This window comes from Lemur catta, chromosome 2, assembly GCF_020740605.2.
Source record: "Lemur catta isolate mLemCat1 chromosome 2, mLemCat1.pri, whole genome shotgun sequence".
Taxonomy (NCBI): Eukaryota; Metazoa; Chordata; class Mammalia; order Primates; family Lemuridae; genus Lemur; species Lemur catta.
This window is the reverse complement of record NC_059129.1, coordinates 52126455-52149873: the sequence shown is the minus strand read 5'-3', so window position 1 is coordinate 52149873 and position 23419 is coordinate 52126455. Positions and strand designations below refer to the sequence as shown.

General features: G+C 39.1%; 1 protein-coding gene across 2 annotated transcripts in view; it reads left to right on the top strand.

Moving 5' to 3' along the window:
• XPO5 (exportin 5) overlaps positions 1 to 23419 on the top strand; it is a 46805-nt gene that overhangs the window by 12355 nt on the left and 11031 nt on the right. Inside the window, exons 9-20 of one of the 2 annotated variants that reach the window (XM_045542031.1) lie at positions 1267 to 1366; positions 2254 to 2337; positions 2952 to 3077; positions 4022 to 4112; positions 5586 to 5714; positions 7785 to 7918; positions 13309 to 13464; positions 15795 to 15836; positions 16159 to 16248; positions 17061 to 17260; positions 17858 to 17957; positions 18834 to 19015. In XM_045542031.1, coding sequence (XP_045397987.1) covers positions 1267 to 1366; positions 2254 to 2337; positions 2952 to 3077; positions 4022 to 4112; positions 5586 to 5714; positions 7785 to 7918; positions 13309 to 13464; positions 15795 to 15836; positions 16159 to 16248; positions 17061 to 17260; positions 17858 to 17957; positions 18834 to 19015 — 1434 coding nt within the window. The remainder of the gene's footprint in view (positions 1 to 1266; positions 1367 to 2253; positions 2338 to 2951; positions 3078 to 4021; positions 4113 to 5585; positions 5715 to 7784; positions 7919 to 13308; positions 13465 to 15794; positions 15837 to 16158; positions 16249 to 17060; positions 17261 to 17857; positions 17958 to 18833; positions 19016 to 23419) is intronic. The other variant, XM_045542032.1, reaches the window with a different exon arrangement.

Below are 23419 nucleotides of genomic sequence, written 5' to 3'. Positions count from 1 at the left end.
CTCAGACCAGCAAAACCAACCTTCTTTTTTTTTTTTTTTTTTTTTTTTAGAGACAGGGTCTTGCTCTGTTGCCCAGGCTGGAGTGCAATAATGGGATCATAGCTCACTGCAGCCTCAAACTCCTGGGTTCAAGTGATCCTCTTGCCACAGCCTCCCAAAGCACTGGGATTACAGGCATGAGCCACTGTACCCAGCCTTTGTTGTACCTTTTTTATGTTTAGAAACACATGCAAATACTTAACCGTTACATTACAATTGCCTGCAGTATTCAGTCACTAACATGCTGTACAGGTTTGTAGCCTAGGAGCAATAGGCTATACCATATAGCCTAGGCATGTAGTAGGCTATGCCGTCTAGGTTTGTGTAAGTAAACCATAATGTTTGTACAATGACAACGAAACTGCCTAATGATGCATTTCTCAAAGTTTATCACTGTTGTTAAGCAATGCATGGTTGGATTGGCTTCTGCTTATTTTCTACCAATTGCTCTGGAAAATAGTAAAGCATTTCCTGATATTTGTTTCTTACTAGGAAGTCAGGTATAACTATGTATTACAAATAGTTAAAGCTGTTGCTTTTTTTGATACTCTTCACTTATTCTTGGTCCTATGGAGAAATGTAAAGGTGTGAGACACATACGTATTACTTAAAATCGCTTGCTATCCGTTCTGATATGCGTTTATCATGGCTTTCTTTCCTATGGGGACTGCATCTCTGTTTTTAAGGAGTCCTGTTAATTAAATGAATAACATGCCTTTTAGGTAGCCACTGTAGTTACTGCTTACAGGTCCATTTCTTAGTTCCATAGAGACCATGACATTCACACTGTGGTGTCCCATTTCCATTTGTGCTATGGGTACCATACCTTACCCATGGTTAGTTAAGCTATGATTGAAACCCAGGCAGTCAGGCTGCAGAGCCTGCACTGGAAACTAACACCATACCGCCCTTCTGCATCACAAGAGCCTAGGCTTTATTTTCCCCAGGGCCCCTGCTTTTTACATTATACTCTTCTGCCTCCAGAAGGCAGCTCATATGGCTGCTGTTCATACTAGCCGTTATTAATTGCTGTTGCTATGAATAGTCCTATATTATTTCAGGACGGGTTTTGCCACCAAATAATTTTTTTTTTAATTTAGCAGAGCTATTTGGATTCTTGAATAATAAACCTGAACTAAGTGATTGGAGAAGTGAGACACAAAGTCATGTTTTTATTACCGTCCTTTTTATTTTATCAGTGGTATAAGGAATTCTCTCATCTTACAGGACTGCTGACGGAGGAGGCTTAGTAGAAAAACACTATGTCTTTCTGAAGAGACTCTGTCAGGTGTTGAGTGCACTGGGCAATCAGCTGTGTGCATTGCTGGTAAGCTAGTGCTTGTTTTCTGGAGAGCTTCAAGGCCATTTGGGGAGAGCATTTAGAAAGTTATATTTCATAAGGGGTTGCAGATGCCATTGATTTTATTCTGACAGGGCATCGCCCTACATATTTCATGTGATTGCATAGATTGAGTGATTTTAATGTAATGTTTGAAGGATATAAATTTCTTTAAACAAAAATAGAATTATTAATATCAACAGCAAACGTCTACATCTATTATTTCATAAAGTCAATATTACTATTCTTTTGAATTTTGGTACTTGTAGAACATCAATCTGCTGAGTGCATTACCCTTTTAAGTTCTATTAGCCCATGAAACATGGACTTGAATAAAGAACCCCTTCTCCCAATCTAAACAATATATTGGATCATGAAAGAAAACTTTAGACTGATTGACCTAGAAAAGTCTGTTTTAGGTTTATTAAATATTAGGGAAATATTTAATACTCAGTCTTACAAGTTGGAAGATAGACATTTGCAATTGATGTTATATCTTTTTGTGGTGGTTTAAATGGTTAGAGAGGATAGTTTCAGACACAAGACATATACCATGGAGCTTGGGTCACAGAGATATGAGTAGGCTGGAACTGAAAAAGTAGTATGAATTTTTTTTCTTTCTCTAATTTCTGAAATGAATGTTCTTTTTCATTTTACTATTTGATCACAGGATGAGTTTTATGATGACTGAGGGGGTAAAGTAGCTTTCCTATATATTAGCCCCTGAAGTGATGCCTTTCTTTAGCCAAAAGAAGTACAAAGTCCTTTCAGAACAAACTTTTTTGAGGGTTTAATTCATCTATTTGTATTACTCCCTCGCTCCTCCCCTCATCCCCCATCAACATCATTAATGTAGTTGTCTTTTACTCCTACAGGGTGTAGATTCTGATGTAGAAACACCAGCGAACTTTGGGAAATACCTGGAATCTTTTCTTGCTTTCACAACCCACCCAAGTCAGGTAAATTTTATGGAGGTAACTTTTCAAAATTTTAGTTAGGTGAACCAAAATTAAGCACTATGGCCTGAAGTAATGTTGAAGCTCAGGTGTAAAATTTGACTCTTCAGGCCCTAGGGAATCATTTACAGTGTCATTTCATTAAGATAATTATTGGATCTTCTTCCCGAGCCAAGCATTTTACTGTCTAGATCAGCAGCTTTTTCCCGCAGGTAATTTTTGGATTGTGGTAAGTCAGAAGTGAGGTGTGTCCTGGGTGATTTGGTACTAAAGTTATAAAACTGAAAGTTACAAAAAGAGAAGTCTGATTAATTGTGTTATTACACAATTAATTTCATCCAGTTCAAGCTTTTCCTTCTAATATCACTCTGAGACTCCATTATCCTTTCCTGCACAGAAGAGTGATAAGGTTCAACCCACACTCCAGGAATTACACCCACCCACAGCCTCTATAGTCAGGTCATTACTGATGCACTGTAGTAGAGACCATTCAAAGTATTGTAGAGATTTATTTCTATGAAAAAATGTAGTTGGTAACTGCTAAGTTAAGTAATAATCTTGGTTCTGTAGAATTCAAATACTTAAACTGAGGTTTTCTTTTCTTTTTTTCCCTTTAGTTTTTGCGCTCTTCAACTCAGATGACTTGGGGAGCCCTTTTCCGTCATGAGATCCTATCTCGTGATCCTTTGCTGTTAGCAATGATACCAAAATATCTTCGTGCTTCTATGACTAACTTGGTCAAGGTATATAATGGGAATCTAAACATGTGGAGTGTAGGTGAATACACATAATAATGAGGCATTATTGACAACCCTTTGTTAGTCACTAAGATCCCTTCCTTGGGCCTATTCTTATTTCTCAGGGAGAAAGCAGTCCATACTGGTTATTATAACTGCTTTTCCATATTTTGGAGCACTTATATATCAAGCATTGGGCTAGGTGTTTGAACAAGAGCAGTGACCATACCTAATACAATAATTGCCAGAGAGTTAAAAGCAAAATTCTTTGCAAGTACATAGGAGGATGGAATTAGGAAGATTCCAAGCAGAGGTCACATCTGAGAGTCGTTTCTGAAGGCCAAGTGAGAGTCAGGAAGGCAAATGAGAATGGAGGGAGAGTGGAAGCAAAGATTGCTCACTACCTCATCCAAGAGTTGTTCCTAAATTTCCTGAGATCTGCTAAGAGCTCTTGCAGCTGACAGATTCTTAATCTTGATATGTAAAGTCAGAGAATGGGTCCCATTCAAGGGTCCCCTTATTTGCTCAGAGAATCTACCTAGGACATTCTTCGCCATGGTCTTCAGCACTTAAAGTTGTACATGTTTATTCTCAGTGTTCAGCATTTAATGGGGCAAGTAGTTCTCAATTCTTTCTTCCTTATTGCATGCTGAATTATCACTTTGTCTTGGGATACATTCATACTTACAGACCCTAAACAAATTCCAGAATTTAATTCTCCCTAATGAACTTGGAAGGAGGTATCAACTAAAAGTGTTCTGTTTTCTACCACTCTCAGGAGCTGGGAGCAAACTGTCAACTTCTGATAGAACCAAAGTAGTTATTTATCATAAAAATCTCACTCAAAACCCTTAATTCTTAAATCAAGAAGTGCTTGAGCTTCTGAAGCCTGAGTACTGTTTTATTAGGTCCATTTTCATTCCCTATCCCAATTACCTTTCTCTTTCCAGATGGGCTTTCCTTCTAAAACAGACAGCCCTAGCTGTGAATATTCTCGATTTGATTTTGATAGCGATGAGGACTTCAATGCTTTCTTCAATTGTAAGTGATACTGGCCTGACATTTCTCCCAGCAGTCTCAGAATGGCATCTAAAGTTATGAATCATGGCGCCTGTGGCTTGGGGTTCTTAATAAAGATCAAGATCCTCAAACCTGGCTGACAGCCTGCATAAGCCCTAGTTTCCCATTGCAGAAGGGTGCAAGGCTTACATTCCAGGCATCATATTCTTTGTTCTACACCACAAACACACAGTGTTTGGACATTGATGTTTAGGCATGGTAACCATACTTAAGACACTTTTGAATTTTTTTCATACTTAGGATTAAATATCATCTTACCTTGTGGTTCTTTCTTTCCCAAAAGATCGATCAGGGTTTTCTTTGTGGCCCAGGCTGGAGAGCAGTGGTGATCAAAGCTCCTTGCAACCTTGAACTGGGCTCAAGTGATCCTCCCGCCTCTCAGACTCCAGAGTAGCTGGCACTAAAGACACATACCACCATGCTCTTCTGATACTTTTTTTTTAAGAGATGGGGTCTTGCTATGTTGCTCAGGCTGGTTGCAAACTCCTGGCCTCAAGCAATCCTCCTGCCTTGGCCTCCCAAGGTGCTGGGATTACAGGCATGAGCCACCACACCTGGCTTTTTTTCTTTTTAAGTAACAGCTTTATTGAGATAAAATTCATTTACTGTAGAATTCACCCATTTATAGTATACAACTCAATGGTTTTTAGCATTTGTACAGAATTGAGCAATCATCACAGCAATCAATTTTAGAATATTTTCCCTCAATCTTCTCATCCCTCTCAGCCCTGGGCAACTGGTAATCTACTTTCTGTCTCTCTGTTTTGCCTATTGTGAACATTTCATGTAAATGCAGTCATACAATTCGTGGTCTGTTGTGACTGCCTTCTTTCACTTTGTATAATGTTTTTATGATTCATGCCTATTGTAGCATATATCAGTACTTCATTTATTTTTATTGCCAATAATAATATTTCATTGTGTGGATACATTTTATTTATTCATCAGTTGATGATGATTTGAGTTACTTCCCACTTTTTGACTATTACAAATAATGCTGCTGTGAGTATCTGCATATAAGCTTTTGTGTGGATATATATTTTTATTTCTTTTGGGTATGTAACTTGGAGTAGCTAGGTAATATGACAATTCCATGTTTGATATTTTGAGGAACTGCCAAATTATTTTCCACAGCAGCTGTACCATTTTACATCCCAGTAACCTGATTTCCTTTTAATTCCAACAGAAATAGGAGACTGATTTTAATTTGCCACTTATAGGACCTGGCTAGTAAGACAGCTTCCACAGATCATTTATTTTTAAAAATTTCTGGATTTATTATTGAACAAAGTTTTATTGAGTGATTATTATATTTAAAGCACAAGTCTGTAAAACAGTTTCTTTGAACACTTTCCCCCTGGAATGGTAAATGAATAATCTGTTTTATGCTAGTTACTGATTCATGTCCTTCCCTTGGTGTTTTTCCCTTGGCAGCCTCCCGGGCCCAACAAGGAGAGGTGATGAGGTTGGCATGTCGTTTGGATCCCAAGACTAGCTTCCAGATGGCTAGGGAATGGCTAAAGTATCAGCTAACAACTTCTGTTGGTGCTGGATCCCTGAATTGTAAGTTTTTTTCATTATTAAACATTAGTGAAGTATTGTTAACAGTATCAAAACTGTACATAGGAAATAAACCTGAGCCGCATATCAGAACAGTGTATTAATCCTGTTAAAAAAATAGCTTTGCTCACTGCCTAATTCCATCCTAGGGAGTGAGCATTTTCATTGGCTCACACAAAGCAGGTAATACCACATTTTAAATCTGTTTAAAATAGGGTAAAACCAGATCCTTATAAGTTTTGCTTTCATAGCTCACTGCAACTTCAAACTCCTGGGCTCAAGCAATCCTCCCACCTTGGCCTCCCCAAGTGCTAGCATTATAGTAAGCCACCTCGCCCAGCCCGTTTTTCTTTTCTGACAAAATCAACCAGTTGTTTATATTATTGCTTCACTTCAGGCACCATCTTAACAAATCACATGCTTAGACCTAACTTTTAAAAACTTTTCAACAAAGTTATCACATAGCACTATCTCCTATCAGGCATAATGGGAACACTACAGAGACTTCTCATATCATTCAGCCACCTCAAAGCCTTTGGGAAATTCCACTTTATATAGAATCAAAATAAACCCCCCTACCCAAATGCATCAGCCAGTGAATTTTCTGTCTGTCTGTCATGCTGTGTGTGACAGGATTAATAAAGCAAGAAAGGGTGAATTAACTTGTGCAAGTCACCACTTTAAAAAAGCTCCGTACTAATGGTTGATTTCCACATTGATGGGATTTAACATTCAGTTGTGAGTATTCCTAATCAACTCTGAGTGTCTCTGGCATCTGGTAAATTGAAAGTTTGAAGAGGCCCAAATATGTTGTAGCAAGATAAAGTTAGTAAGGAGTACTATATGTAAGCAAGAAAAGCAATTCGTAAATCTTTTTGCCTGTGCCTTGCTCTTTGAGTAATTTGCTTTGGTGATAATTTGTGAAGTTGGAGGATGGCAAAGTTCTCTAAATGTAGCCCTTATGATTGTCATGAGGCTATTGGATATAAAACAGTCTTTTGTATCTGATATTTCTTTATTGGAAAGATTCTTTATGGTCTTAAATATCTTAATTATTTAGATTCTCATTGACAGATTATAAAGTGGGAGGAGGGAAGAAACTAATATTTATCAAGTATCTCTAATGGGCCAGCCACTGTTTTTGATGCTTACATGCATATTTTCACACAGTACTCTAGTTTTTATGGGCTGGGCGTGGTGGCTCACACCTATAATCCTAGCACTCTGAGAAGCTGAGGCCGGAGGATCGCTTGAGCTCAGGAGTTTGAGACTAGCCTGAGCAAGAGTGAGACCCCATCTCTACTAAAAATAGAGAAGAATTAGCCAGGCGTTGTGTGTCCCAGCTACTCGGGAGGCTGAAGCAGGAGGATCACTTGCGCCCAGGAGTTTGAGGTTGCTGTGAATTAGGCTGATGCCCACGGTACTCTATAGCCCAGGTGACAGAGGAAGACTGTCTCAAAAAAAAAAAAAAAAAGTTTTTATAACAGAGCTCAAAGAAGTTAGTTCACATAGGTCATTGTTAAGAGGTAGGGGTAGGGGTAGGGGCCGGGCGCGGTGGCTCACGCCTGTAATAATAGCACTCTGGGAGGCTGAGGCGGGTGGATTGCTCGAGGTCAGGAGTTCGAGACCAGCCTGAGCAAGAGTGAGACCCTGTCTCTACTAAAAATAGAAACAAATTAGCTGGCCAACTAAAATATATATAGAAAAAAATTAGCCAGGCATGGTGGCGCATGCCTGTAGTCCCAGCTACTCGGGAGGCTGAGGCAGTAGGATTGCTTAAGCCCAGGAGTTTGAGGTTGCTGTGAGCTAGGCTGACGCCACGACACTCACTCTAGCCCAGGCAACAGAGCAAGACTCTGTCTCAAAAAAAAAAAAAAAAAAAAAGAGGTAGGGGTAGGGTAGGAACCCCAGCCTATCTCTCTGCTTTCAGCACTCATGTTCTTTTCTTTCCTCAGACTGAGAGGGATTAGATTACCCCGTTCCTTCAACTGCGAAATTACCAGGTAGTCTGTAAGGCCCCATTGTGTCTTCTGTGATCCTTCAATGCTGATAACCATTTGTGTATTTTAAAAGTGTGTTCTCCTGCCACTGGAACTGGAGAAGGAAGCCTCTGCTCCATCTTCTCCCCTTCATTTGCGCAGTGGGAAGCCATGACCTTTTTCTTGGAAAGTGTGATCAACCAGATGTTTCGAACACTAGATAGAGAGGTAAGTAACTATTTCCCATGCTGACTGCATAATGGTTTTGATCTCTTTTTAACTAAGAGAGGGACAGGAAAATCTGTGGATGGGCAGCTCATGTAAGAGGAAACCAAGATTTAGAGGGGGTTATATAACATACTCATTTTCAAGTAGCTAGTAAATGACAGAGCTGGGACCAAAACCTACAACATTTAGCATTTATTTTTAAGGATATGATAAGATGAGCCTGATAACCCACAGAGCCACAGGTAGGATAGCTATTGCAAGGAGGACAGTGATATCCAACTTTGAATTGGATAATCTTAAGAGATATTTGCCATTAAGCATCCTTTTCAGTTTATGGCAGATGGACCAGAATATTCGTATTGGCTAATAAGTGTCCCCTCCCCTGAATAATGCTGAATAAACAGGTCTTATTTTTCTATACTTCATATGACCTATCACCCTTCTCTTAGAACATTACCTTACATATAGCTATAATTACTTAAATAGCAGCACTTACCCTATTAACCCCATCAATTAGATTAAAATGATTGGATCATAGCTGATTTTATGATGATTACATCTTGGTGTTTTCTAGGTTAGTTTTGAAAAGAATCACTAAGTCCCTTGATGATAAGTGAGATATAGTGCTTTTTCTGATGAGAGGCTTTTTTTTATTGAGACAGAGTCTCACTCTGTTGCCCAGGCTAGAGTGCCATGGCGTCAGCCTAGCTCACAGCAAACTCTAACTCCTGGATTGAGTTTTGAGGATTACAGGCATGAGCCATCTCGCCTAGCCAGTTTCATATTTCCTTTAGACATCATTAGGTGCCGAAGCCCTTGTAGGACAACTTTAATGCTACATGAATGCTGCCATTTTGCTAGCACTGATATGGTTGTTGGGTCCACCATTCCATTAGAACTATTAACTTCATTCATATTAATTTTTGTTACAAAGCATAGAAAGGGGGAGCTTCTGGGCATTTAGGTCCATTCTATTTTAAGGCTATATATTTGGTTTTCATGAATTATCCAAGCCTGTGGTGGCTGCCATTTTGCATTGCTGTCACTCAAAGGCCAGCCCAGAATGCTATCATTTCAATCTGAAGTGAATCAGTACAAAAGCAGATGTAGTTAATGACACTAAGATCTAATTTGTTAATATGCCACTCATGACTAGCACTCTGAGAGACCAAGGCGGGAGAACTGCTTGAGCTCAGGAGTTTGAGACCAACCTGAGTAAGAGCGAGACCCCCATCTGTACAAAAACCAGAAAAATCAGCTGGGCGTGGTGGTTTGCGGCTATAGTCCCAGCTACTCAGGAGGCTGAGGCAGGAGGATCATTTGAGCCCAGGAATTTGAGGTTGTAGTGAGTTATAATGACGCCACAGCACTGTAGCCCAGGTGACAGAGGAAGACTCTGTCTCCCCCCACAAAAGAAAAAGAAAATATGAAACTCCCTCAGCTTCCTGAAAAATAGTGCTAAACCAATTAATCAAAAAGCAAAACCACAAGCCCTTCTCCTTACCCCCGCTTTGATTTAAGCACTCTTCACTTTCCAAAATAGTAAATTTTCTAGATATTTCTTGTAGACCTCAAAGTAATGAAAAGGAGGCATCCATTCAAGGGCAGTTTATCTTAAGATAATATAAATGGTGCTAATTTTTTGTCCATTTGCAATATATAAGTTGTGCTATAACAAAAAAAAACAAATGATAGTATTCTGAGTTTTCCCCAACTCTAGATGAGAAACCTTACTTGGATTCTGCATTTTTTTACTAAGTTAGCCCTTTTACAGGTTTAGATGGCTCTTACCTAATAGAGTAAGTGTGGCAAATCAGGAAAGTCCCTTCTCAAATCAAGGGAAACACTCCTGCTGTTTCCTTTTCTGGCGTTTAAGTTAGACAGTTTGAATGGATCCAAACATGTGGATATGATCCTGCTTGAAGGCAATAGAAGGAAATAGTCAAAGTTTGTCAAGTTTTGTCTTTAAGATTTACAAAAGGACTGGCAGTATTTGGGGGAGGAAGGTGCCTAGTTGGTTGTAGGCTAGATTTTACAATACATCTTTGAATAGGAAATGGTATTTGGTCAAAATACCAGATACTGGTTGGTCAAAATGTACCCCCTGAAAAAAGTTTAGACTGTATGTAGGAGAAACATGTGGGCTTCAAACAAAGCATAAGGTGACAGATTGTTTTAGAAATTTGGTAGGAGTCAGAACAGGCGGCAGAGAGAAAAACAAATAGAACTAAATTCTTTTTTCCTTAGGAAAATTCTGGGTGGTAGTATTTGGCCTTGTTAATGACTTAAAGTAAATTTCTTAACTCTAAAACCTATTCTTTTTTTCTTCACCAAAATGAAGTGGGTCAGAATGAAGTATTTCTTTTTTTTTTTTTTTTTGAGACAGAGTCTCTCTCTGTTGCCCGGGCTAGAGTGAGTGCCGTGGCATCAGCCTGGCTCACAGCAACCTCAGACTCCTGGGCTTAAGCGATCCTACTGCCTCAGCCTCCCGAGTAGCTGGGACTACAGGCATGAGCCACCATGCCCGGCTAATTTTTTTTGTATATATATTGTTAGTTTGCCAGATAATTTCTTTCTATTTTTAGTAGAGACAGGGTCTCACTCTTGCTCAGGCTGGTCTCGAACTCCTGACCTCGAGCGATCCACCCGCCTCGGCCTCCCAGAGCTAGGATTACAGGTGTGAGCCACCGCGCCCGGCCTAGAATGAAGTATTTCTGATCAAGAGAGATGAGTGTGTTTGGTGAATATTATGTATGATGAAGTTACTCATGTATTTGTTACTGAAGCAAATTTTATGTCCCCAGAAGTATTCACATAGTGGATCTCAGCCTGTTACATTCCCACTTGTAGTTATCAATTTCTGACTTTGCAGAGCATTGCCTATTCCATTGGATTGCAAACTATGCATTTCTTGTCCTCAGTTTCCCAACCCAGTGACAATCATGGCAGCTTAGCTTTTATCATGCTGATTTACACTTCCATGAAAGAGGTTCTTTGGCTAACACGATTGAAAGGTATATATCTAGTCCCTAGTGGCGTTAGCTGGGCTTGTATTTCCAGTGGTATGTATCAGAGAATATTGGACAGAGCCTTGCTTTAGCAACTTTAGCAATGGGTTGATGTAGGGAATAGTTTTTTAGGGGAAAAAAAGCACATTTTGAAGAAGATAAGGATTGATTTACCTCTCCAGATAGTAAAATATCAAACCTACAGTATTTTAAAAAACCAGTATAATACTGGCATTAGACACAGGTTGTTGAGACGTGATAACCCAGAAACAACTTGAAACACATATAAGCATCCTGAAGAAATCAAGAAGGATTGGATTTTGTAATAAATATCATTAGGGAAAATTAACTGTTTTGTGTTTTAGGAAAGGTCCAAAGCTGGGGGGAAAAAAACTAATCACCAAAAAAAATTTTTTTAATGACTTTAACTCCCTTTTTATTTTGAGACAGGGTATTGCTGTGTCACCCAGGCAAACTCCTAGGCTCAAGTGATCCTCCTGCCTCAGCCTCCTGTGTAACTGGGACTACAGGCACATGCCACCATGACCAGCTAATATTTCTAATTTTTTGTAGAGACGGGCTCCCTCTCTTGCTCAGACTGAACTCAAACTCCTGGCCTCAAGCAATCCTGCCTCGCTGCCCAAAGTGCTAGGATTATAGGCGTGAGCCACCATGCCCAGCCTATTTTTAAACTTAAAAAACAAACTTTAGGCCGGGCGCGGTGGCTCACGCCTGTAATCCTAGCTCTGGGAGGCCGAGGCGGGTGGATCGCTCGAGGTCAGGAGTTCGAGACCAGCCTGAGCAAGAGTGAGACCCCGTCTCTACTAAAAATAGAAAGAAATTATCTGGCCAACTAAAAATATATATACAAAAAAAAAAAAATTAGCCGGGCATGGTGGCTCATGCCTGTAGTCCCAGCTACTCGGGAGGCTGAGGCAGTAGGATCGCTTAAGCCCAGGAGTCTGAGGTTGCTGTGAGCTAGGCTGATGCCACGGCACTCACTCTAGCCCGGGCAACAAAGTGAGACTCTGTCTCAAAAAAAAAAAAAAAAAAAAAAAAAAAAACAAACTTTAAAAGGCAAACTTGGAGTAATAATTGGAATAAATATAGGTAGGATTGATATCCTTAATATAACAGAAGCACATATCTCTCAGACATTGCTTGCAGAGTACAATTAGCATCACGACCTTGAAGAATAATTTGGCAGCATCTACTGAAGACACTTAGTGTTTCAAACCAGCAATTCCACTCCTAGGTCTATACTACAAAGAAACCTTGCATGTGTACAGAGACACCAATATTCATATTAAGCCAAAGGGAAAAAACTTAGTATCAACTGATGGAAAAACAGATGAACAGATTATAATGTATTTATTTACAGTGAAAATGAAATAGGGCTGTACTATGAATAAGGATGAGTCTCATAAAAGTAATGTTGATCCAAAACAGCAAACTACAGAAGTAAACATACCATACTGTATAATTAGGAATATGTACGAAACTATAAAACAATTAAAACTATGAAATATAAGCCCTATCCACTAGAATAGTGGCCACCTCTAGGGCTGAAAGGAGGTTATGCACAGAGCATCAACTCTATCAGTAACATTTTATTTCCTAAAGTGAGCATGTGGGGTTTACTAAATTGTTATTTATACCTTTTTATATGTCTGGAATATTTCGCGATAAAAATTTTAAATAAATTGATAATAAAAACACTAGAACCCAGTAGAGAAATACACAAAAGATAAAATCAGATAATGTATAGAGGAGAAACTAAAGTGGCTAATGAGTAGTAAAGAAATACAATTTTAAGTAAACTTTTATTTTGCTTAATAAATAAGCAAAGGTTTTGGGAAATAATACTGCTGCTGAGAACATGGTAAGAAGGACACATTGGGTAGAGAACCAGTTGATAGATAGAACCTGTAAAGAAGAAAAACAAGTTGACTTAGAAAAATGTTCATACATTTTTTTTTAACAGAGACCCTCTTCTTGCAAGAAAAATGTTTACACTTTTTGACCCAATAATTCTAGCCATCCCCAGAAGTCTCTTACTCAAATGAAATAATTGAAAATGTAGACAAAATATTTTTTTTTTGCAAAGATGTACTTATAATAGTGAAGAACTAGAAACATTCTCAATTTCTAGTAGTAGGAAATGCTACATCTCTAATGTGGCACATGGCAGTATCATATATGAAAAGTTTTAATAACATGGAGTGATACTTAGAAATTTTAAGGTTAAAAAGCAATATATAAAATCATATGTGGCAACCATATTATGTATTTATAAATTAGAGTCTAAAGAAAATTTAGCAAAAGTGGTTATGTCTGAGTAGGGGCAGCCATGTCAATGTTTTCCTTATGTCTGTATTACAGGAAATTCCTGTTAATGATGGGATAGAGTTGTTGCAGATGGTCCTAAACTTTGACACCAAGGATCCCCTCATTCTGTCGTGTGTCCTCACTAACGTCTCAGCACTCTTTCCATTTGTTACCTACACACCAGAGTTCCTGCCCCAGGTTTTCTCTAAGGTAAAGTCCATCTCTAAATTTTATTTTGACATTTCTAAGCTAATTTTTTTGTTTAAGAGACAGGGGCAGGGGTCTCACTATGTTGCCTAGGCTGGAGTTACACTCCTGGGGTCAAGCAATCCTCCTCCCTCAGTGTCCCACGTAGCTGGGACTACAGGATGTGCCACCGTCCCTGGCCTAAACTAATTATTTTTTATAACTTTTTCAAATTATGTGAGGCAAACTAATAAATAGATATTTATTAAATATTTGCTCAGTACTAATTATACATCAGGCACCATGTTATTAGCACTTGATGCTTTAGGAACACTGGGAAGAAAGGCATATAAATGAGTGGGGATGGTTAATGGGTACAAAAATATAGTTTGATAGAATGAACAATATTTGGTAGCACAACAAAGTGACTATAATCAACAAGTTAGGGTATACTTTAAAATAACTAAAAGAGTTATTCTTGGTGACTATAAATGTCACTCTGTTACACTCCTACAGTTGTGAAAGTTCATTGTGAATTTGCCTCTGACTGACATATTTACATGATTCTATGCAGCATCTGTAAATTATATTAAAAGCAGTTCTGAGTTTGTTGCATACTTCTCAGGCCCCCAGAACCCGGGATGTTCCTAACACAAAGAAAAGTTAAATTCCCGAGGTGCTGGATACCCCAGTTACCCTGAATTGATTAATTCACATTGTATGCCTATATCAAAACACCATATGTACACTATAAAGATATACAACTATTATGCACCCATAATAATTAAAAATTTAAAAATTAAATTTTTTTTTTTTTTTTTGAGACAGAGTCTCACTTTGTTGCCCCGGGCTAGAGTGAGTGCCGTGGCGTTAGCCTAGCTCACAGCAACCTCAAACTCCTGAGCTTAAGCGATCCTACTGCCTCAGCCTCCCGAGTAGCTGGGACTACAGGCCTACGCCACCATGCCCGGCTAATTTTTTCTATATATATATTTAGTTGTCCAGATAATTTTTATTTCTATTTTTAGTAGAGACAGGGTCTCGCTAAGGCTGGTCTCGAACTCCTGACCTCGAGCAATCCATCAGCCTGAGCCTCCCAGAGGGCTAGGATTACAGGCGTGAGCCACGGCGCCCGGCCTAAAAAAAATTTTTTAAAGGTACATAAACAGATATTGTACCTATATGACATTGCAATTAATAGACTTGTACACTGAGAAATGGAAAAGAATACCTAAAGGAGAGTATCAGAGTGTGCTGTCATTTTGGGATTGGATCTGTGAGAGGAAGGACAATATGGATAGTTTCAGGTTTGCAGTTGTGGTGACTATATAAGTAATAGAGCTACCACCTGAGTGAGAATACCAGATTAGGAGGGAGAGCAGGAGTAAGGAAAAGAAAGGGGTGAGTATTTTGGAATACTATGTTTAAAGTATATGTAGAACATCTAGGTGTAGACATTTCACAATAAATTGGCCATTTGAGGTTGAAGTTCTAGACTCCAGAAAGTAATGAGATAAAATTAAAGCATCATTATCACAGAAATCCCAAGACTAGAGGTGAAGTTCTAGGGGGAAAAAATATGTACGTAGAGTTAGGAAACACGTGAATCAAGCAAGGAATCCTGTGGATCACCATCATTGGAGGAGGAGAGCAGAGGATGAGAAGCCCCCAAAGAAGGAAAAAGCCAGAGAAATGAAGAACATGTTATATCACAAGGCCAGTACAAGTCCAGAAAAATGAACTCATTTGTTGCAACAGAAATTCTCCAAGAGTTGGACAATGTCCTGTGTGTTTCTTGAGTAGGTTTGTCAGAGTATAATTCCATCTTAGTGGCCAAGGAAGCAGCCAGATTGCCTTGGGTTAAGGAATAAATGGGAAGCTATGAAATGGAATCAAGGAGGATAAATACTCAACTTTTGATAAAAAGTAGAGAAGATAGAGGTGTTAGCATAGCTAAGCAGTTGGGTGGTGGCATGGATCATTCTGGGATTCTATCATCTTTTACTTTGTAAAGTGTTTTGATGGTAAAATTGTGAATCTCAAGCTTCTTCTAAAGGTATCTGAGAAAATGGTTATCTAAAGCTTTGCAATACCAACTGAAAGCTGTTTTGTTGCCATATTATTACTGAGAATACAATTCTGGGTTTTTGTTGGAAATTTTCTGATAACTATTGTTTAAAAATCTGAGTAAGCCAGGCACGGTGGCACAAACCTGTATTCCCAGCTACATGGAAGGCTGAGACAGGAGCGCTTAAGCCTAGGAGTTCAAATGCAGCCTGGGCAAAATAGCGAGACTTTGTCTCTAATATAAACAATTAAATACATGAGTGACCTTCTTTTTCCCCCTCCCTTAGCTATTTTCATCTGTCACTTTTGAAACTGTGGAAGAAAGTAAGGTAAGACCATTAATTAAACCAACAGATTCTAACTTCTTGAGAGCAAAAGTGTGAATACATAATACTTAATCTAGACTTTTGTATAAGTGGGAGGGGTTAGTAAAGACTGTAGTTTGTTATATGACATGGTGTTTTGTCCTAGAGGCACTAAGGCAAACAATAAGCATGTGGATTCTTGGTGACTATAAATGTCACTCTGTTACACTCCTACATTTGTAGAAATTCATTGTGAATTTGCCTCTGACTTTGATATTTATATGATTCTATGCAGCATCTGTAAATTATATTAAAAGCGGCTCTGAGTTTGTTGTATACTTTTCAGGCCCCCAGAACCCGGGCAGTGAGGAATGTGAGGAGGCATGCTTGTTCCTCTATCATCAAGATGTGTCGTGACTACCCCCAGCTTGTGCTGGTAAGCCACTACACTCTGGCTCAGTAGCCGCTTAGGCCTGTTGAGTTTGATTACATTTCTTTGTAAATCCAGCTATCATTCTACATCACATAAAGGAAAAACTAGGAACTGTAGCTTTGCATAGAATAAGCATTCTTAAGTTGGTGTGTTCTTCTTCTCACTACTTAGTAATGTATTTAGAAATGCAAATATGTTCTTCCCTCAAAATATGAATAGTTCTCTTCTATGAGGATAAGTTTACCCCTGCCAATCTACAACTCTTTTACTGTATTATATGGTTTTCTTACTTACTACTGCCAAATGATGTGCCTAATCTTGAGAGAAGCCAGCTGCATAACCCAACCCTTTTTGGAGTGGTTTCTGTAAGAAATTTAGTGTTACTCCACATTACAGATCCCAGAAATTTCTTCTCTAAATACACAGCAGTGTTTCCTGTATATATAACAAACTGATCTTTGCCTGTGAAATTGATGTAGAAAAAAGAAATTGTTTTCACAATTGTAGTATGGGAAGGTGTGGTTATTCAAATACTCAAAACAAGAACTATTTTCTTCCAATACTGACTACTTGTCAAAAAAAAAAAAGAAAAGAAAAGAAAAGAACTACTTTCTGCCTAAATTGCCTTGCTTATTCAGGCAAAAGAAGAACATTATAACAAAATTACTATGTGATAGCCTCATAGACCTGACCTTTCTGGAACTGCTTTGGTTCTCTTTATTCCTTGAGTGAAAGGAAGAAAATCAGACCTCTCCCTGAAAATCAAAGGGATTTGATTTTCACTTTCTCTCACTTTTTTCCTTTGTGATCTGCAGCCTAATTTTGACATGCTTTATAACCATGTGAAGCAACTCCTCTCCAATGAGCTACTCCTGACACAAATGGAAAAGTGTGCTCTCATGGAAGCCCTGGTTCTCATTAGCAACCAATTCAAGAACTATGAGCGGCAGAAGGTGTTCCTAGAGGAGCTGATGGCACCAGTGGCCAGCATCTGGCTTTCTGAAGACATGCATAGGTAGAGGAGAGCCTTTGACCTTGACTCTCACTGCACCATTCTGTTTCAAGAGCTATGCCCAGGGTGGGGACAGGGGTTGAGGACATTGAGGTGTGATGGCACTATTGGTGATACCTGAAGTTCTCTAAGGCAGTCTTTTGTAATCCAATCTCTGAAAATACCACTTTGCTGTTCAGAGGTGTAGAGGGAAGAGGAAATGAAGGAAAATGGCTAGTATGGGTTGTGAGGGCACAGAGTGAGGCTCCTATGGTTTCTCAGTTGTAGTACCAGCACATTTGGAGAAATGAGAACAGCTAGTAAGGGCCATATGAAGTAGGAGCCACACAGAGATACTCACGTGTGCCTACATAGTAGAGAAATTGTTTCCTTTGTACTTTCAAGCTTGTATTCTTTTTTAATTCTTAAAGTGCTGCTAATAACATTTGGGAGTGGAAAGGGAAGATTAAACCTTCAAATGGGAGCTGACAATGTGATTAAACTCTCACCATAAAAACTGCTCTTCGGGGCCAAATAATCATAGACTATTAGCTCCTGTGGAAGAAATTGTCCTTGCTTAAAATTATGGATCTAGCTTGTCTTTCCCCCTCCAACCTTCAGAGTGCTGTCAGATGTTGATGCTTTTATTGCCTATGTGGGTGCAGATCAGAAGAGCTGTGACCCAGGCCTGGAGGATCCCTGTGGCTTAAACCGTGCACGAGTAAGACTCTCCTGGGAATGGGAAGTTGCATTGGCCTTGGGTAGGAGTAGGGTGATATCTTTTGTTAAGTTTCTCATAAATTTGTTTTTTCTATACTGGTGAGAAACCTGGGAGTCTCCACTTCCCTAAGCTTCTCCTTTCTTTTCTTCTTTAGTCTTGAATTCTTGAGTTAGTTCCCACAGCAGAGCAGATGGTCTTTTCTATGAAGTCATTATTTTGGCTTTAAGGATCTCTAAATAGCTCTGAAGACTGAAGGTGTAATGAGGAAGTAGGTCAGAACTTGGTCAGCAGGGTGAGTCCTCCCTGCCATTGCTCTCTGGCATGTAAAGTCCTAAGTGATGATGTGACTTGCAAACCTGAGGTTTTTCAGTGTTTTGCTGTTCAAATACGCATCGTTGTTCCTGGCTCCATTATGGCAGAAGTCACATTAATTAACCTAGCAAGTAGTAGATTGGTTTAGAGTACCATGAAGGGGGCACTAGGGCACTAGCTGTCAAGGCCCAAGCTGGAGGGTACAGGGTCAACTCAAAAAAAGATGAAATGATGGCAATTTAAACACTTTGTTTTGTAGCATATCTAAGCCACCTTCTAATCAGGGTTCTGTGGGAGGGTCACTGCAGGCCCTGGAAAGATATCCTCATGAAAGGGAAGCTTGTAGAGCCTACCACTGATCCTGAAAATGGCAGTGTGAGGACCCCTCTTGGACTTGACCTTAAAGGAAGGGACAGGGATCCCATGGGGATGAGGGGGGAGCAGAGGGTTCTTTCATTCTTTCTGGCCTCTGTATCACTTTTGCCATAGCCTTGAATGTGTCTAACAGTACTTTTGTCTTTACGTCCACTTTTATGTTTACCTTCCATTCTTGTTTTTCTATAGATGAGTTTTTGTGTGTATAGCATTCTGGGTGTTGTGAAACGAACTTGCTGGCCCAATGACCTAGAGGAGGCCAAAGCTGGGGGATTTGTGGTGGGTTATACACCCAGTGGAAATCCAATCTTCCGTAACCCCTGCACAGAGCAGATTTTGAAACTTCTTGACAATTTGCTTGCCCTTATAAGGTGAGTCAGAATAATGGTTTTTCTCTGTTGTTTTTTTACCTTTTACCTTAAGAATTTCAAAAGTTGAATCTGTTTGTATGTCTTCACATCATAATGGTGATAATGAAGGATTAAGTCTTGTTTCTTTGGTGGGGGGGGCTCGGGAAGGGTCTCTTTTTTAAATTAACATCAGCTCTCTCTTGCATAAGTCTTGCATTCGATGTGAACCCATGGGGCTAATCCCAAAATAGCTTTTCTCATTTTGAGCCTCCTCCATGTTCTTCTCCCACTTTTTACTTTTCAGTTTTATTTGGTCAGTTTAGGAATTGTTCATTGGGAGCAGGACAGTTACTTTCTGTAGTGGTGCTTCTCTGTTAAATTCTGATTAACTCGTATGAGTTAAATTGAATTTATCAGTAATGATTCTGAGCTCAAATAGACCAAAATCATCCACTGGCCGAACATGCCAAAGGAAAGAATGGTACATTTTTTATCTCAGTTTGCCAGGTCCTCGGTTCCAAAGCTGAGTCCTAAGATCAGCAGCATCAGCAGTCACCTGACAGCTTGTTTGAAAGGCAGAGTTGGGCCATACCCCAGACATATTAAATCAGAATCTGCATTTTAACAAGATCCCCAAGTGGTTTGTGTGCATATTAAAAATTCAAGATCAGTGTTCTAGGGCCGGGCACAGTGGCTCACGCCTGTAATCCTAGCACTCTGGGAGGCCGAGGCAGGCAGATTGCTCGAGGTCAGGAGTTCGAGACCAGCCTGAGCAAGAGTGAGACCCCCGTCTCTACTAAAAATAGAAACAAATTAGCTGGCCAACTAAAATATATATAGAAAAAATTAGCCGGGCATGGTGGTGCATGCCTGTAGTCCCAGCTTCTCAGGAGGCTGAGGCAGTAGGATCGCTTAAGCCCAGGAGTTTGAGGTTGCTGTGAACTAGGCTGATGCCACGGCACTCACTCTAGCCCGGGCAACAGAGCGAGACTCTGTCTCAAAAAAAAAAAAAAAGATCAGTGTTCTGGATTACATGAGCTAATATATTCAAGTAGAAGTAGGCCAGTCAGTGTAGGCTTGTTGGTCACTAGATGTTTGTTTGATGATTTAGGGATGCTCTTTAAAGAAGATAGAATTCAGTTCTTATTGGCCAAAGCAGAATTTGAGTATATTTGAATAATAGTATTTCTAAGTTACATACAGGTTAGAGCTCTGTTTTGGTGATCTTCGGCCTCTTTCTCAGGGAGTAAGAGCAGAATTTCAACTGGGCAAGCCAAATTACTCATGACTCAGGGAAACTTCCTGGTAACAGATACCCAAGACCAGAAACCTAAGAGTCAAAAGTTTTAAGTTAATGTTGACCAAAATGCAGGGTTGGAGTATCTGATAATGTTGTCATTGTGGACATGTCTGTGGAAATAGAAAGTACTTTGTTCTGATTTCAAAGGGAGGAAAGAGATCGCAATAAAGACGTATGGAGTTGGGCACAGTGCCTCAGGCCTATAATCTTAGTGACTCAGGAGGCTGAGGCAGGAGGATCGCTTGAAACCAGGAGTTCGAGACCCCAACTCTAAAAAATTAGCTGTGCATGGTGTTGTGTGCCTGTAGTCCAGCTACATGGGAGGCTGAGGCAGGAGGATTGCTTGTATCCAGGAGTTCGAGGCTGCAGTGAGCTATGATCATAAAAAAAAAAAAAAAACAGTATGGCTATGTGTTGAGAGGGTAGTAAAATACTTAGTCAAGGAAAGGCTTATTTCCATACTAACATTTTTAAAATCTAAAGATTCTTCTGCAACTAGGGAAATGTGACAATGATGGAAGTCGTAGGGCAAGATACCTTTTTTGGCCTGTGGTCAGAATCCATGCAGCAAGAACCCAGACCCAATCATTCCTGATTGGGTAAAGGGGCAGTAAGACAACAGGTATAGTTGTCATCTTGATGTTTTTACTTGATGTTCAGTACATATAATCATCACCCCGATCAAGAAACAACCTTACACAATACCTCTTTTCAGTCATTGCCTGTCTGTCAAGGGGTAACCGCTATTCTGACTTTTAACATTTTGTCTGTTTTTTTGAGCTTTATATAAACGAAATTAAAAGTGTGCACTTTTTGGTGTCTGGCTTCTTTTGCTCAATATTATGTTTGTGAGGTTCGTCCATGTTATTGTTCGTAGTTGTAGTTTGTTCATTCTCATTGCTTGTATGAAATTCCAGTGTGTGGATATGTTGTAACTTTACTATTCAGTCTTGATGGACTTTGGGGCAATGTTTTAATGTTAAAAATAGTGCTGCTGTTAACATTCTTGTCTATGTCTTTTGGTGAACATATGTACCTGATTTCTGTTGGGTATACATAGGAGTAGAATTCCTGGTTTATAAGATTAGGTATATTTTCAGTTTTCATAGATAAAGCCAGTTTTCTAAAGTGGTTGTACTAATCTGTATTCCCCCTGGTTATGTACTGGAGCTTTGAGTTTTCAATTACTATTTTTTAATAGAACAGAGTTTAGTTTTTTTAAAGATGTGGCATGGTATTGATATTGATAGTACCTCCTGTGTCAGATAGTCTGATGGTGAAGATGTTAAAGCTGTGCCATCCAATATGGAAGCCACTAGCCACATGTGGTGACTGAGCACTTGCAAGGTGGCTAGTCTGAACTGAGAAGGATAAAATACACACCAGATTTCTGAAACCTAGTACAAAAAAATGTAAAATGTCTCATTAATAATTTTTTATGTTGATAACATGTTGAAATGATATTTTGATACATTGGGTTAAATGAAATATAATTTATTTATTTAACCTGGATTTTTCATTTGTTTAGAGATGGGTTCTTGCTGTGTTGCCCAGGGTAGTCTCAAACTCCTGGATTCAGACGATCCTCCCACCTCAGCCTCCTGATTTACTTTTTAAATCTTGTTACTAGAATTTTTTTTTTTTTAGAGACAGGGTCTCTCTCTATCACCTGGGCTACAGTGCAGTGGCATCGTCATAGTTCACTGCAACCTCAAACTCCTGGGCTCAAGCGATACTCCTGCCTTGGCCTTCCAAGTAGCTGGGACTACAGGCACAAGCCACCATGCCCAGCTAATTTTTGTGTCTTTTTGTGTAGATGGGGTCTCGGTTTGCTCAGACTGGGCATCATTACTAGAAATTTTTTAATGATTTACATGGTTTACATTATACAGGTTGAGTATCCCTTTTCTGAGATACTTGGGACCAGAAGTGTTTTGGGTTCTAGAATATTTGCATAATAATAATAGTAATAATTATTGGAGTACCCCTAATCTAAAAATTCAAAATCCAGAATGCTCCAATGATCATTTCCTTTGAGCATCATGTCAGTGCTCAAAAAGTTTGGCATTTTGGACCATTTCAGATTTTGTACTCTTGGATTTTTGGATTTATGACGCTCAACTTATGTCTCTGCTGGATAGCATTGTTGCTAGTGGGTTGGATGGAGGACAGATGTGGGGAGCAGAACTCTCTGGTTCTCAAAAGGTTCATTGTCATTATCTGTTTAAAATAACAGCTTTGTTACATTGTTTCTATATATCTTCTATATGTTTAATTGAAATCTTTATATGTGTAAAGTCTTGTTAGTCTAGTGATTATATTCTTAGACAGTGATACTATCTATATATTTCAAATAGGTGTGAATCAAACTTAAAAATTTAGTTACCCAATTTGCCTTTCCTTTGCCAAGCAATACTTAGTTCCTCTTAATTTGGAAGCCCAGAGCTGTAACTCACAAGTGTGTAAGGCAAGGTGATATTTAAGCAGCCTGAATACTGCTGGGGATTATAGATGTCCCAGCTTATGAACCTAACCTGGAACCAGATATTGGGGCAGTATTCACTTTTAAGGCCTCCTGCCACTACCTGTGAGCAAAGGTGCAGCCACCTTGAGGAAGAAGGAGACTAAAAGGAATGCCAGATTCTGTTGTAGTAGCAAGGACATTTGACATATTGATGTATTAACCCTTTTGTTTTTTAAATGATTTCTCGGAGTCACAATCACATTTAATTAAGGAATAAAAACAAGCGAGCACAGTGGCTCGTGCCTGTAATCTTTGAGGATCAAATAATTTCTCTCTTAGACAAACTGCTCCAGAAAATAGAAAAATGCAGTGCTCTATAAATCATTTTATGATGCTTATTTATTTTAGTACCAAAACCAGACATTGACAGTACCAAAGAGGAAAATTCCAGGCCTAAATTACTTAAAACACAGATGTAAAAATTCTAAATAAAAAGCTAGCAATATAGATTTAGTAATAAGTCTTTTAACATAACTACATTTCCATTGTTATATCTTAAAATATTAACAGTAATTCCTTAATATCATCAAATATCCAATCAGTGTTCAAATATCCTCAATATATTTTACTTTTGTTTGACTCAGGATTATTATTTATTTAT